This window comes from Corylus avellana, chromosome ca8 (genome assembly GCF_901000735.1).
Source record: "Corylus avellana chromosome ca8, CavTom2PMs-1.0".
NCBI lineage: Eukaryota > Viridiplantae > Streptophyta > Magnoliopsida > Fagales > Betulaceae > Corylus > Corylus avellana.
Window position 1 is genome coordinate 7,116,603 of NC_081548.1, and position 15,497 is coordinate 7,132,099.

Consider the following 15,497-nt stretch of genomic DNA (forward strand, 5'->3'; position numbering starts at 1 on the left):
TATTATTACGTGGCAAGAGTGTAAATCCAGTCCTATTTGATGATTTGACAATTAGGACACGTGTCGAAATGTAATTGGTCCCCGTGTTAGTGGTGTGGATTTCCGTCAAGACTACTAACAGCAGATGGATGGAAGGACCATCTCAGTTCTTAGATAAACTAGAGGGACCTTCTGTGATAAAAGATAAATCTTAGAGGTCAAAAAATAAAGAAGTTAAACCACATGGGTGAATAATGTATTTAATCCTTTTTTTATATATAATAAAAATTATAAGGAAAACATGTATTCTGACCTAAAAAATTATAAATGCACAATTTCCACTCGCATACTCCTAAGTACACACTCCTTAATGTGGCAGTAAAAATTATCATTAAATTTTACGACAACATCATAGAATGTGTAATTGAGAATATGAAAGTAAAAATCAGTTTTATACAGAAGTATAAAAAAATTCCTCCATCTCAACCAGGAAGAAATTTGTATCCGAGAATTAAAGGAGGAAATGAAGAGAAATGGGCGTCCTGATGAACCATGTGCTATAGATATGGCATGCCCACGAGTACTGTGTCCATGGCGGCCTTTAAAATCTTTAAAATCTGCCACTTTTATCAACTTCCCATGTCATTCAACTGAACCTAAATTAAATCATTTTTATTTTATTTTTTATTTTTTATTTTTTGTTGCCAAGTGATTTCGATAAAGCAGTTGGCAAATTTGCACGACTCGTTACAATAGTGGCAGGAGATGGGTTGGAATCCTAACCCCAATCATTGGGTGAGAGAAACTTCATTCTATATTTCATATTCATTAAGCTTATAGATCGCATAAATATACGTACATATTCAACTGCTTTTCCATAGTAGACCCTAGGACCCAAATGCACTTCATTATTTTTTGGGAAAAATATAAAAAAGCCCCCTAAACTACCAGCTGTTTTCAATTTAGCCCCCTAATGTTCCAAAAGTCATAAAGTAGCCCCCAAACTACTAAACTTTTGCATTTTGGCCACTCCGTTAGTCAAAACCGTCAGTCTGGACGGAAAACGCAAAACGGCGTCATTTGGATGGGGTGAAGTTACTATATATATATATAAAGAAGGTGCAAAACGGCGCCGTTTTGCACCTGGGTTTCCTTACCCTAAGTAAAACGGCACTGTTTTGCTTAGGGTATACTTTAAGTCCATTTCTTCTAATTCCCATCTCCCCCGATCGAGATCCTTCACACGCAGCCCAACCGCACAATGTCGTCCCAGCCACACGGTGTCGTCCCAGCAACACGGAGCCGTCCCGTCTTCTCCTTCACACACAGCCGAGCCGCACGGTCCCGTCCCGCTGCTCCAAACATCTCCTTCACACGCAGCCCACCCGTCTGCTCCGATCGTCTCCTTCACAGGCATCTACGCTGCATGGTCCCGTCCCGTTTGCTCCAATCGTCTCCTTCACACGCAGCCCATCTGTCTGCTCCGATCGTTTCCTTCACACGCAGCCTAGCCGCACAGTCCTATCCCATTTGCTCCGATCGTCTCCTTCACACGCAGCCCAGCCGCACGGTCCCGTCTCTATTTCTCTGCCGATCGCCTCCCCCACGCAGGCTGTCCCGTTGTCCCGTCGTCAACGATGGAGAAGTCCGCAGGCGAAGATGATTCGAGTGGCTGTGTACTGTCGGTGGGAAGTTCGCCGGCGAAGTCTACCTCTGCGTGTACGAAATGCCTATGCGGAATTGAATCACGAGTGATGACTTCTCGCACGCAGAAAAATCTTGGTAGAAGGTTTATTGGATGCGGTAAATACAAGGTGCGAATTTAGGTTTTAAAAATTAGGGGTTTTCGATTTCTTTCTTTCTTTGTTTCTGCTTTTCTCCATTTGATTGAATTCTGTACAGTGATTGTTGGTTTGGATTTGTGGGTCTCTTCTAAGAGATATGTTTCATGTTGTGTAGCCAATGTGTTTGATGTTTTTGATGATGACTACTTATGTTAGATGTTTTTCATTTGATTCTGTGATGAGAATAGAAGACTTAGGCCTCCAATAATATGAATTTGTTTGAGTAGGTAAGCTGCCAAAAAAAGAAAAAATAAAAAAATAAAGAAAGAATAAAAAGAAGAAGATATTGAACATATCAAAATAGAGTACGTACCATCTATTCAAAATTAAAGTACTTCTCGAACTAATTATTACTAGATATACGAATAAATTGAAAGAATTATTTTTGTTTTCTTTTCTTTTCTTGAGAGAATGAAAGAATTTAATCGTCACTGATCAATTTGCTCAAAGATATTTTTTAGCATGAGATTATGTTATGTGCCTAAAGAGATAAGGCATTAGGTGCTTGAGATATTAGGCACGCACGTTGAGAATTAAAGTACTTTTAATGGGGGCTTAATTCAAATCTAATAAAAGTCAAAAATATACATATTGACATTTGTAAAGGTAGCATTGAAGATGATAAAATTACATGGAGATTTTGTCACACATGTTTGTTCAAAAAAATTGAGACTATAGACAAAGACAAAGAGCTAGGGCGGGCTGCACTAGAGCATTAAAGAGGTAGGGCGGGCTGCACAAAGACATACACAATTCTCTTATTATGACTAGGATTTAATAATAAGAGAATCTTAAATTTGAAAGAAATTTGAGGGGATCCTAATCCGCACTATAGCATTAACTACATATTTTCAATATGATTGGTGGTGATGCGGCACAATAATGAGTTATGTCAACTTGTCGTCGAAATTATGTGAACATACTTCCAAAATAAATCCCATAATAATAGAGGCAAGAAATACCTACTTTCGTTGATGTAGGTATTCTGGATATGGATGTTGTCTTTTTTTTCTTCTTTTCTTTTTGACTCTTTGAAATCAAATAACATTGAATAATTACATTGTGAATTATATTACACTCTGTATGTAAATTGGTTAGTAATTATCATTTATGAAATATGCAGAACGATGGTGATCATGGTTGTGATTATTTTGTGTGGGTTGACGAAGAAGCTATGCTCCCTGTGTCACAGTTTGATGCCCAAATAGCTGATTAGAAGAAAGGTTTTGAAACTGAACTGGCGAAGTTGACATTGCAGATTGCTGCTGAAAAGTGCAAAAATAATAGCGTTGAAAAAAATTTAAGGATGTCATTGGCCACTTGTTTGATCTTAGATTTTTTGTTGTTGTCTTGTTTTGTTAATGATAGAGAGAAACGTAATTGCACTGTTAGTAGGGCAATGTTGTCGTGAGAGGGAGAAACCTATGTAGTTTAAGGACTATTACTTAGTGTGTTGTATTAAAGTGCGAAACCTATGTGGTAGTAGGTATATGTTTAAGATGTTTCAATTTCCTGATATGACAATTTACGAGTTTCAATTGTTTGTACATTCACCTATTCCAACCAAATTGCATTGCTTGTGTTATATAAAGCAGTGTTTACACGTAGTCCTTGTGTAATTGGTGTTTTCCCTATGTAATTGTAGGTAAGAGTCTGTTCATGATATAAGAAAATAATTTTGGAAAATTAAGTTAAATTTTCTAACACAAATTACAATGGTTTTATATACAAGGTAAATGTGTCTAAACATTAAACCATATATATATTACATATCCAAAATGAGCAAATTGTAGCATTGACAAGGTAAATGTGTCTACCATTATCCATATATATAATACACAACCAAAATGACCAAATTGTAGCATTGACAAGGTAGACGTGTCTACCATTACCCATATACATATTACACATCCAAAACGACCAAATTGTAGCACTAACCATATACATATTTACACATCCACAATGATCAATTGTCTATATAGTAATCCATTTCCTTAGAGTCTAATATTTTTGCCAATCTGGCTTTTTCCGTTTTCTCTTGTTAGCCTCAATTACCGCAATTCCCTTCTCCACGGTGTGTACAATAGTTTTACCTCTTCTTGCAGGCGTTGACGTACATGCAGTAGTACACCCCAACTGTTGTTGAGAAGGCTGAGAAGATCCGCTTGGTTGAGCAGACCCTTCTGCTTGCGATGTTCCATGTTCTTGCGTCAAAGAGTGTGGGCTCACATTAACCAACCATCAATTTCAAAGGAATAAACGCAGAAGTACCCACATAACTGGCAATATTTCAATCAAAAAGGGCAAAAAAAAACTTTAACATCTAATTATCAAAATTGAAAAATCACATAAAAAATATAGGCTAAATCTGAAAATTGCCAACTAAATATGAAAGTCCCTATTACATAGAATCATAATAATTACATCAAACTTCGCCTATCACATGCATGAATCATACAAACAGCCTTCTACACAAACAGCCTCCTACCACATTAACCACCTAACTTTCTCAACATTTGGTAATGGACACCTGTCCTCCCTATCCCATCACCCATTTTTCCCATCACATTTTTTAATATATATATATATTCAAATTAATAAATTTTTTGGAGCTTTCATTATCTGCATTCATACTCTTATTACAGTCTAAACAAAAAATCCAACAAATTTCTCACTACTCAAATGAATGGATGGGATATTTTATCGATTCTTCTAAACATAATATATCATTCAATTGACATCATTCTTCAAATTAAATTGAATTGTATAATCATTTAACAAAAGAAACACTTAGTGTATAAAGTACTCACATTAACACTAGCATCCCTCTGAGATTGTGCGGACTGTGTATGAGGAGGTCCATACAACCTTACGGTATTGACAGTACCCTGAAACTATGTAACATTTCACAATATTAAGTAATTGATTTATATTGTGTCATCCAAAAGTAAAATGCACCACAATAAAATAATAATATCGAAAGAGTTTGCTCACACTAGCATTGCCCTGAGACTGTAGTGTTTGATGTTGAGAAGGCCCATACAATCTGACTGTGTGGACTGTACCTTGAAACTGACCTCTACCTCCACTCCTAGTCCTTGGTCCACCTCCTTGCAGTCCAATAGGCCCTCCCATAGTCCTCTGAACACCTCTTTGCAGTCTAGTAGGCCCTCCCCTAGTCCTTGGTCCACATCTTTGCAGTCCAATAGGCCCTCCCCTAGTCCTTGGTCCACCTCTTTGCAGTCGAGTAGACCCTTCTGGGGTAGGTTCAAACTGACCTCTACCTCTACCCCTACCCCTACCCCTACCCCTACCCCTAGTACTCCCTCTACCTCTAGAAGATGCATCAGTATCTTGCGAAATCTGCAAATATGATGTAAACTTGGTAAATCAAATGTAATGAATTAATTGCAATGAGTAATGACATTTAAATAGTTTATCACTTACTGTTTTAGCATCAATGGTTGGCTGGGGAGTTAGGGTCTGACTATGTAAACTTTGCCCACTATCATCTTGTACCTATGATATTAACATAGCACAATATATATAATGACCAAGAGAAAAGAAAGAAAAAAAAAAACAAAAAACAAAAAACAAAAAAGAGAAAGAAAAACATATAGTAACTCACCTCATGTTGTCTTGCAATACCGCTTCCTCTCCTATAATTCACTGCCTCTGTTCTGTTTCGTGGATATGTTCTGCTATTGTGTCCAATCCCTCTGCATTTGCCGCATCTCATTCTCACTCCACCCTTTCTCATACGGTATTAATTGACCGGCTCTTCTAGACCCCTTGTCCCTACTTTTCTGGGTCTCCCTGGTTGTATTCTACTCATGGGGGGGTCCTCTTGGTCGTAGTTAGTCTTCACCCATTGGTCCTCTCCAGGCATTGGATACACAATGTCATCATAGGCTTTTTTATACATCTCAACACTTTACCAATCATCTACATAATTCTCGGGGTTTGCATTAAAAAACCAAATTGCTGACACTGCATGTGCACAAGGGATTCCAGTCATGTCCCACTGTCTACAGCCACAAGTTTTCCTCAACAAATTCACAACATATTGTTTATTATTGTGGGTTACTTCGTATAACCCAGCCCTAGCATATGTGCTGTAGCAATGCCCAGCAACCTGTCGAATTTCGTCCAATTTGGCAACAACCCTTGGACATAGCCTACCAGTCATCGTGTGGATGCCATCCTTCTTCGTTTGATATCTCTTCATCAACTTCTTTCTTATGAATTCCAGCATGGATATGATCGGCAGGTCACGTGCATTCAGGATGTAAGCATTGAAGCACTCACAGAGGTTGTTGACAAGTAGATCACACCTCGGGAATGTATTGAACCAAGCCCTGGACCATAAGCTTGGGTCAACATTTGACAAGTAGTTGTATGCATCCTCGCTTATATGCTTCAATTCATCCATTTCCTTATGGAATTCAGCTTCAGTGTATGCTACAGCCGCAGCCCATAACTTGTCTTTCAAGGCAAGACCACGATGACCTGAGTCTCTATAGTTCGCATACAAATGCCTCACACAAAACCGATGGTCACCCCCAGGAAGCACCACGTCAAACGCTGGTTGCAGCCCCTACAACCACAATGAATAATAAACAACACTTAGTTATCTTTTGATGAAAACAATGAAAAAGAAAAAGAAATAAACATTGTTAGTTCTTGTGTTGGCTTAATTCAGTTCCAAAATGCAGATGCTACTGTTCACGGCTCAAACACTGATATAGAATGCTCAGAATCCAATCTCCACCGTTCATAATGTAGATTCATGTGTTATGAACGTCCCTGCAAAATTCAGCTCAATCGGACCACAAACGTCTATCGATCGGAGTTGTTGATGAAGACTGGACAGTCCGGGTCCGGACCTCCAGAAGCCGGGTCCGGACCCCATTTCCAGAAACTTGATTTTTCAAGCAGGGTCCGGACCTCAATTCCCCGGGTCCGGACCCCAGTTCCCGAAAGTGCATTTTATGAGGCATGTCCGGACCTCAGATCTGCAGGGTCCGGACCTGGCTGACTTATTAGGGTTATTTTCTATTTAAACACGATTTTGCTACATTTATATGTACGTATTTTTTGGAGAGCAAAATCAGAGAGCTTAGAGAGAGATATTGTTCTAGCTTATTTGAGAAGGGATTAAATACGTGAAGCCAATCGGAGTTCCGGTGAAAGGAAATCGTATAGAAGAATTGTGCCAGATGTTCTGGAAAGGGCTACTGCGGTAGAAGTCAAGTGGGTCGCTTGTCGTGTACAAGGAAGAGTAAATTGCAAAGGTTTTGTAATTCTTCTTGTATTCCTTATTCTTCTAATAGTGGATTGATTTCCTGGGTTTGGCTGTCCCGGAGAGGTTTTACATTTAGAGAGTTCTCTAAATGGTTTCCTCTTCGTAACCAAATATCTGTGTTCTTGATTTTCATTACATATTTGTATTTGGTTGATTATTGATTGTTAGGTTAGATCTTATTCCGCTTAATATTTGTGAATCACCTAGACATTTGAATAGGTGTCGTTTGGAGTCGTTTTAGAATTTTCAATTGGTATCAGAGCAGGTTCACTCTGTGAAGGATTTATTTCCTGAGTGTGATCCGAGACTCCATATCAAATGTCTCATACTGTTGCTCCTAATTCTCTTCCCTTCTTTGACGGAACAAATTATACGCTTTGGAAAATTCGTATGAGAGCATATTTTAAATCCATTAATGTTTGGCATGTTGTCGAATCTGGATGGACACGTCCAGAAAAAGCAATAGCTGAATGGACAACAGAGGAAAAGAATAATGCTACTGCGAATGACAAAGCTATAAATGCTATTTACATCTCTGTTTCAAATGAGGAATTTTCTAGAATTTCTAGATGTGAAATAGCTAAGGAAGACTGGGAAACTTTAGAAATCACACATGAAGGAACTAAGGTTGTTAGAACTTCAAAAATTCAAATGTTGGTTTCTCAGTTTGAGGAGATTAGAATGCAGGAAGATGAAACTTTTGATGAATTCTATTCAAAGCTTAGTGCCATTAGAAACTCTACCATTAATTTTGGAAAGAAAATGGATGATGCTAAAGTGGTGAAAAAAATCTTAAGATCTTTGCCTGAGAGGTTTATTCCCCAAATTGCTGCTATACAACAGAGCAAGGACGTAGATACTATGAGAGTAGAAGAACTTGTAGGTTCCCTTCAGACCTTTGAGCTAATTCTTCCTAAACACAAGAACACCAAAAATATTGCTCTTAAGGCAAAAAATGTTAAGGTTGACTCTTGTGGTTCATCTGATGAGGATTCTGGAAATGAGGAAGAAATTGCTATGTTTGCTAAGAAGTTTAGGAAATTCTTTAGAGCCAAGAAAGGAAATTTTAGAAATAGCAATTCACAATTTTCTGAGAAATCTAGAAATGAGAATGTTGAGAAAGGAAAGTCACCTAAAGGTATCAAGTGTCACGAATGTGGAGGACATGGGCACATTCGTGTTGACTGTGCTAACTTGAGAAAGTCAAATGGCAAGGCATTTAATGTGACCCAAAGTGATGAGTCAGACAAGGACGATGCTGAACAAGGAGTTAATTACTTAGCATTTGGAGTTAGTTATGAGAGTGAGCATGAGAATAGTGAGTGTAATTCTCAAGACAAACAAGGTGTGTCCGATAATGATTCGGAAGAAGAAGATGATTTGCAAAATGCTTATACTAATCTCTTTGTGGAATACACTAAACTGAAAAAGCTGAATAAGCAGCAATTGAAGAAACTCAATGAGGTTAATCTTGAAAATGATCAACTTTCTGTCACCTTAACTGATTCTCTTGCTACTCGTAATACTTTGATATCTGAAAATCAAATGCTAATTGCCAAATTGAAATCCTTAGAGAATGAATCAAAGAATCATTTAACAAAATTCTCTAGTGAAAAGCTAAATCAAATGCTACATAATCAGAAACATTCGTTTGATAGAACTGGATTGGGTTTTGATAAATCTGCTATTTTATCTACTAATGTTGCTTCTTCTTCAAAGATGATTTTTGTGAAACGAGTGAACAAAGAAGATAGCTTGGCTGAAAAGAAGGTAATTTCTCCTCAAATTTCCAAAGGTGGAAAAGGTAAGGGAACTCTAACTGATTCCTATATGTCTAGTTCTAAGTCGAGAAGTATGCACATGTTAAGGAACCAACCTTCTCAAAGGTTTATTCCTACGTGTCATAACTGTGGTAAGATTGGACATATTCGTCCTAAGTGTTTTCAGCTTAACAGTCATGAGCCTAAAAGAGAATATTTTCATTCTAGAAATAGTTATCAGAAATTATTCAACATGATGAGAGACGTAGTAACACGGTTAGATGTTTTGGATAAGAGTCACACAGTTGTCCCTGATGTGAAGAAAGTTTGGGTCAAGAAGATTAATACCATTCACCCATTGAGGGGGAGTGGTAATGGACTCACCTAGATTAGGTGGGCACATACACCATGCCTAGAAATTGAGCATATTGATATTTGTCTATAGCTGTTCTAGGGCATTTTTTTTTCTTAATTTTTGTTTGCTTTGTTTTTATTTTCTTTGATTATTTTTTATTCTTTTAGATTGTTTTAATTGTTAGATACTCAGTTTCTCATGTCTTGTGCTCAAATGAATATTTTACATATGAGTGGGGTCAATATTTCTGCAATTTACATCTATTACTCCATATGTTTCTGATATACCTTGTTTTTCTGAAGACTGTTAAAGGAGTAAGAGTCAGTTTTTCTCATGTTCGAAATTGTGCACTTTTTGCCCCCATTAGGTTTAGATTTTTGTTATATGTTTGGAAATTTGGAGAAAACATTTTGTTTGGAAGATAGGCAGTGTAGAATCTTGCCACTTGACCAACTCGTTAGTTGAACCTAGCTCCAAAAAATTCCACCATTTTTCAAAAAAAAAAAAAAAAAAAAAGGGCATAAAATAAGCTCAGATGATTTCATTTTGCTTCTGTCTGTCCCTAAAGAAAGAATCAGTGATCAAATCATTGCGGAAATAGATGATTACTAAAGGACATGGTAAAAGAAAATGATCAGTCTCAGGGGGAGTGTATCGGATGAGGGAATCTAGGTCCTAACATTATAAGGTTTTACTGTGGTTTGAATCAGACTGCTGGTCTTCCTTTACAAAATGTCTGCCTAGATTTACCTTTCATTGATGAAATCTTAGTTAATGGGAGTACTCACACACTACACCATCACATGAGATTTCTGATTATTGCCTACTTGACTGCATTCACAGACCAAGGTTGTGTCATGCATATGGTACATTTACGGTGTAAGTGTAGCTTGTTGATCACTCCGAATTGTTCAGATATTCATACGAGCATGCATGATCTATTGCTTATCTATACAAGTTTTCTTTGGTGTTTTGTTTTTTTTTTAAAAAAAAAAAAAAGAAAAAAAAAGAAAAAAAAAGGAAAGCTTTTGGATATTCATTATGCAATACATGAGTCATTGATGTGTTATCATGTGTGTTCATTTAACTTTTAAAGGGGGAGAAACATGCTTTGCATTTCCAGTTTCCTGTTGTTAATTGAGTCATACATTGAGGGGGAGTTTTGCTGATGTTTCTTTATAATCACGCATTCTACGTCATTTTTTTTATCATGAGTTTTATTTATGTCTTCTTGTTCCACATATGCCTTGATGTATTTTGTGAAGTGTTTCAGGAAACATGAAGACCTTTTGTCATTCTGTGACAAAAAGGGGGAGTAAATATGGGGAGATGATGGGATTGGCTCGACATTTTGGTTTTGTCACTGAATTGCCAAAGGGGGAGTTTGTTAGTTCTTGTGTTGGCTTAATTCAGTTCCAAAATGCAGATGCTACTGTTCACAGCTCAAACACTGATATAGAATGCTCAGAATCCAATCTCCACCGTTCATAATGTAGATTCATGTGTTATGAACGTCCCTGCAAAATTTCAGCTCAATCGGACCACAAACGCCCATCGATCGGAGTTGTTGATGAAGACTGGACAGTCCGGGTCCGGACCTCCAGAAGCCGGGTCCGGACCCCATTTCCAGAAACTTGATTTTTCAAGCAGGGTCCGGACCTCAATTCCCCGGGTCCGGACCCCAGTTCCCGAAAGTGCATTTTATGAGGCATGTCCGGACCTCAGATCTGCAGGGTCCGGACCTGGGTGACTTATTAGGGTTATTTTCTATTTAAACACGATTTTGCTACATTTATAAGTACGTATTTTTGGAGAACAAAATCAGAGAGCTTAGAGAGAGATATTGTTCTAGATTATTTGAGAAGGGATTAAATACGTGAAGCCAATCGGAGTTCCGGTGAAAGGAAATCTTATAGAAGAATTGTGCCAGATGTTCTGGAAAGGGCTACTGCGGTAGAAGTCAAGTGGGTCGCTTGTCGTGTACAAGGAAGAGTAAATTGCAAAGGTTTTGTAATTCTTCTTGTATTCCTTATTCTTCTTATAGTTGATTGATTTCCTGGGTTTGGCTGCCCCGGAGAGGTTTTACATTTAGAGAGTTCTCTAAATGGTTTCCTCTTCGTAACCAAATATCTGTGTTCTTGATTTTCATTACATATCTGTATTTGGTTGATTATTGATTGTTAGGTCAGATCTTATTCCGCTTAATATTTGTGAATCACCTAGACATTTGAATAGGTGTCGTTTGGAGTCGTTTTAGAATTTTCAAACATAATGAACTTATAATATACTTACCTTTTGACGATCAGAAATAAATGTCCATCCTTGTGCAGGGGAGTGCCAAGGTCTGAGACCAAAGTCTCAAGAAACCATACCCAACTGTCTTTGATTTCTGCGTCAACAACTGCAAGAGCCACTGGGTACATGTTATTATTGCCATCCCTAGAAATGGCCGACAAAAGCTGTCCCTTATAAGTCCCATTCAAAAAGCACCCATCCAACCCAATAATATGCCTACAACCAGCTCGAAAACCTTTCTTCATGGCAGCCAATGAGAAATACAACCTTTGGAAACATGCTGGATGGTCAGGTAAAGGTCTATCAACCTTCATCATCACACAACTACCCCAATTCGTTTGTCTAATGGTTTCACAATAATCCCAAAGCTTATTGTATTACATCTTTACTTTCCCCTGAAGCATTTCCCTTACAATTCTTCTAGCCCTATACAATTGGCAATTATTAACGTCAACACCCCACTTGTCTTTCACTTCCCCAAGAATCGCCTTCAACGGCATGTTAGGCGGCACTCTAAACTTGTCAATAAGTTTATCAGCAATCCATCCAGACTTCACAGTCGAATTCCTATGCTGCCTTGTACAAGTGTGTTTGTCTTGTATCGATCTAATTTCAAATGACTCTTGATCATTGCATTTACGACCGTAAACCCGATACCTACAACCTGGATCCCTGCATACGACAATACATTTTGCTAGGTAATTTTTTTTAAACCTAATATCCTTCCCCTTCTTCAGGTTGTTCTCCCTAATTGCTTCTCTAAAGACTTTGATTGAAGGAAACAACTACCCATTACTCAACTATGGATTCGACATGTCAGTTTGTTGAAACTCTGTTCGCCTAGTTACACATCTGGCAACAGATGAAACCTCATTCTCCTCGTCACTTATAGGAGGGGATACAAGAATGTCACTTCGGGCCATGGCAGAGTTTGCATCATCATCATCAACCTCATCACCATAGCATTGACCCCTTCCACTCACATTTTTAGCTCCCCTTGCATTTGCATTTTGATTATCATCATCCACCGCCTCATCACTCTCTTCCTCCTCGTCCCCAACCTCACCCTCATTACCCTCCCCATCACCCTCCTCACCTCATTACCCTCCCTATCACCCTCCTCATTACCCTCAACACCACCCTCCTCAACATTTCCTCCTGCCATGGATGGCCCAGGGAGGTTATTATCTTCATCAAACAAATCTGGTTCGAATACTTCTTCCCAATAAGGATCATCTCGATCAATCCTACTATTTTCACCATATTCACCATCATCATCATCATTATCGTCTTCATATTCATCATCATTAACTGCAGGCTTATCAAATGAAATAAGGTACAACTCAATAACCGGTACCCCTTTATGTGCAGCAACCATTTCCAATACATTATGATTTGATGAAATTAATTTCAAACCACCTTGAAAAGTACAACCTGGTTCTAAGTAATACACAAGATCCCCTGACTTGTATCCATATTTCTTTACTATACCTTCTATCTCAAAAAATGACAACTTGTCCTCGTCATACGTCTCATCATTCACATTTATATCACCCCCCACATTTGTGTACGTAAACCCCCTATTAATCTTACCACTATAATGCACCTCAAACATAAGCTCTCGTATAGTCATCCTAAACAATAAAAGGATTAAAAAAAATTAACAACTCAATAAAATATATAAAAACAAAAAAAACAAAAATTCGAGCTTATGTAAATATCAACTAGTATTAAGTACAATTTAACTTTAACTAATTAATTAAAGTAACTTCACAGGAAAAATAAAAATAATAATTTACATTAAATTGTACAATGCATGTAATCTAGAGTACGGGAACATCTCGAAAACAAATGTAGACAATATATGGTCATTAATTATGTACACCCAATTATAAAGGCACATGCAGCTTTATATAATCATATGAGTATTTTATATGACATTATTTTATATGGCCACGTCACCCATTGCAGATGGAGGTTGGAAATAGTGATGGGATACAGCGTTACTCGACACTATAAATTAATTATTGTGATTTTATATGTGAGATAAAAAAATAAATCAAGAATATATTTTTACATTACTAGAGTAAAAATGAATTAAGTGCTATACATACTGTTTTCCAAGATAACTTTTTTTATGTTACAAAATGACCACACAATTTTGTAACTTTAATTGATTTTTTTCCAATAAATGAATATGAAAGCTTCCCTTAAAAAAAAAATTAAAAAAAAAAAAAATTATTATCATTCTTGTCAACTTGACATTCTCAAACACTTGCAACATACAAGTAGCAACAAAATATCACGAAAGTGAGGCATATTCGTAGCATATTCGTACTTCTCTCCTCTCCCATGCATGCATGATGCATATAATTAAGGAGAGATAAAATGAAAAGAAAAACGAAAAAGGAAAAGATAAAGAAGAGAAGAAAATGGTAATATTTGAATATTCAAACACTCACATCATAAGGGAGAAAAACATAAATATTTGGATATCCCTTTTGGAGCTAGTCAAGCATGGCCGGAGGATGCAACTAATTCGTCAACATTTGTGTTTTTTAATGACATTTTCACTTTCTTTATTTTTAACTTATTTCAACATTGTTTCGAAAGTGTGGTTCCCATCATTTTTTATAAGAAAAAAATAAAAAAGCATTTTAGGTCCGAATTTTACTGGTAGAACAACAACCATCCGACATCTAACAATTTTTTTCGTGCCAAAATAAATACAACTTCTAAGGTTCTTTGTTAATGTCTACTTTCTATTGGAGTTCATTTAAGATTTTGCAAGCCAAAGATGCGTTTTTAAATAAAATTGTTAAAAGTTCCTCATTTGGGAGTGCATTTTAAATAAAATTGTGGTCTGTAGCATAGAAAAATCAAAATTTGACACCCAAGCCGTAGGTTGAAAGAAGCAGGGTGGGTGCTCTGCATTTGAACAATTTGATTTCTTTTTTGTTAATTTTTGGTCACCTTATGATGTATTGCTTGTCATGGTTTCTTCAGATTTTTCTTTCATTTCCTTTACAGTAGACAACAAAGGGGACCACAGATGGCATGCATTACAGCAGGAGGACCACAGGAAAAAGGGAAGGCAGAATGCAAAAAAACAAACCATACAGCCAACCCATCCGACAATAAGCAGACAACAAACCCAAAAACCAATAACTTCAAATATTATACCAAAATAAAAATATACAAAACAACAGTCTGCAGCCAAGGAAAAAACTATACAAACAAAAATCTTCTAAACATAGGGACCCATATCGCTTCGGACACTATAAAGCAAATTTTCCTTCACAATAAATCAGAACATCAATACATCTACACACGACCAAAACCTTTCTCCACAAACCCTAAAAAATAGGAACAACTCAATTGGGAAATTAGTGGGCTACCTTCAGTGGCCGATCGGCTACGTGGGGGAGACGATCGGAGTAGAAGGGACCGGACCGTACGGCTGGGCTGCGTGTGAAGGAGACATTCGGAGCAGACGGGTGGGCTGCGTGTGAAGGAGACGTTCAGAGCAGCAGGACGGGACCGTGCGGCTTGGCTGCGTGTGAAGGAGAAGACGGGACGGCACCGTGCGGCCTGGCTGCATGTGAAGAGCAGGGGACACAGCGCCTCGGTCAAGCGGTGGAGGGTCTCGATCTGGGGAGATGGAATTAAAGAAAGGGGACTTAGTATAATTCTAAGCAAAAACGGCCTTGCGACCTTTCTCTTTAAATATATATATATATATATATATATATATATATATATATATATATATATATATATATATATATATATATATATGACATTGTAGTAACTTCACCCCATCCAAACGACGCTATTTTGTGTTTTCCGTCCAGACTGACGGTTTTGACTAACGGAGTGGCCAAAATGCAAAAGTTTGATAGTTTGGGGGGTTACTTTATGACTTTTGGAACATTATGGGGCTAAATCGAAAACGGCTG

At 37.5% G+C, this 15,497-nt stretch overlaps 1 protein-coding gene across 1 annotated transcript; it reads right to left on the reverse strand.

Annotated features, from left to right (window-relative positions):
* Positions 1-5,757: 5,757 nt before the first annotated feature.
* Positions 5,758-13,171, reverse strand: LOC132190802 (uncharacterized). The gene is made up of 4 exons (XM_059605841.1): positions 12,522-13,171; positions 11,928-12,210; positions 11,616-11,846; positions 5,758-6,420 (listed from the first exon to the last, which is right to left on the reverse strand). Exons 1-4 carry the CDS (start codon positions 13,169-13,171, stop codon positions 5,758-5,760), a joined length of 1,827 nt encoding a protein of 608 aa, XP_059461824.1.
* Between the last annotated feature and the right edge of the window lie 2,326 nt (positions 13,172-15,497).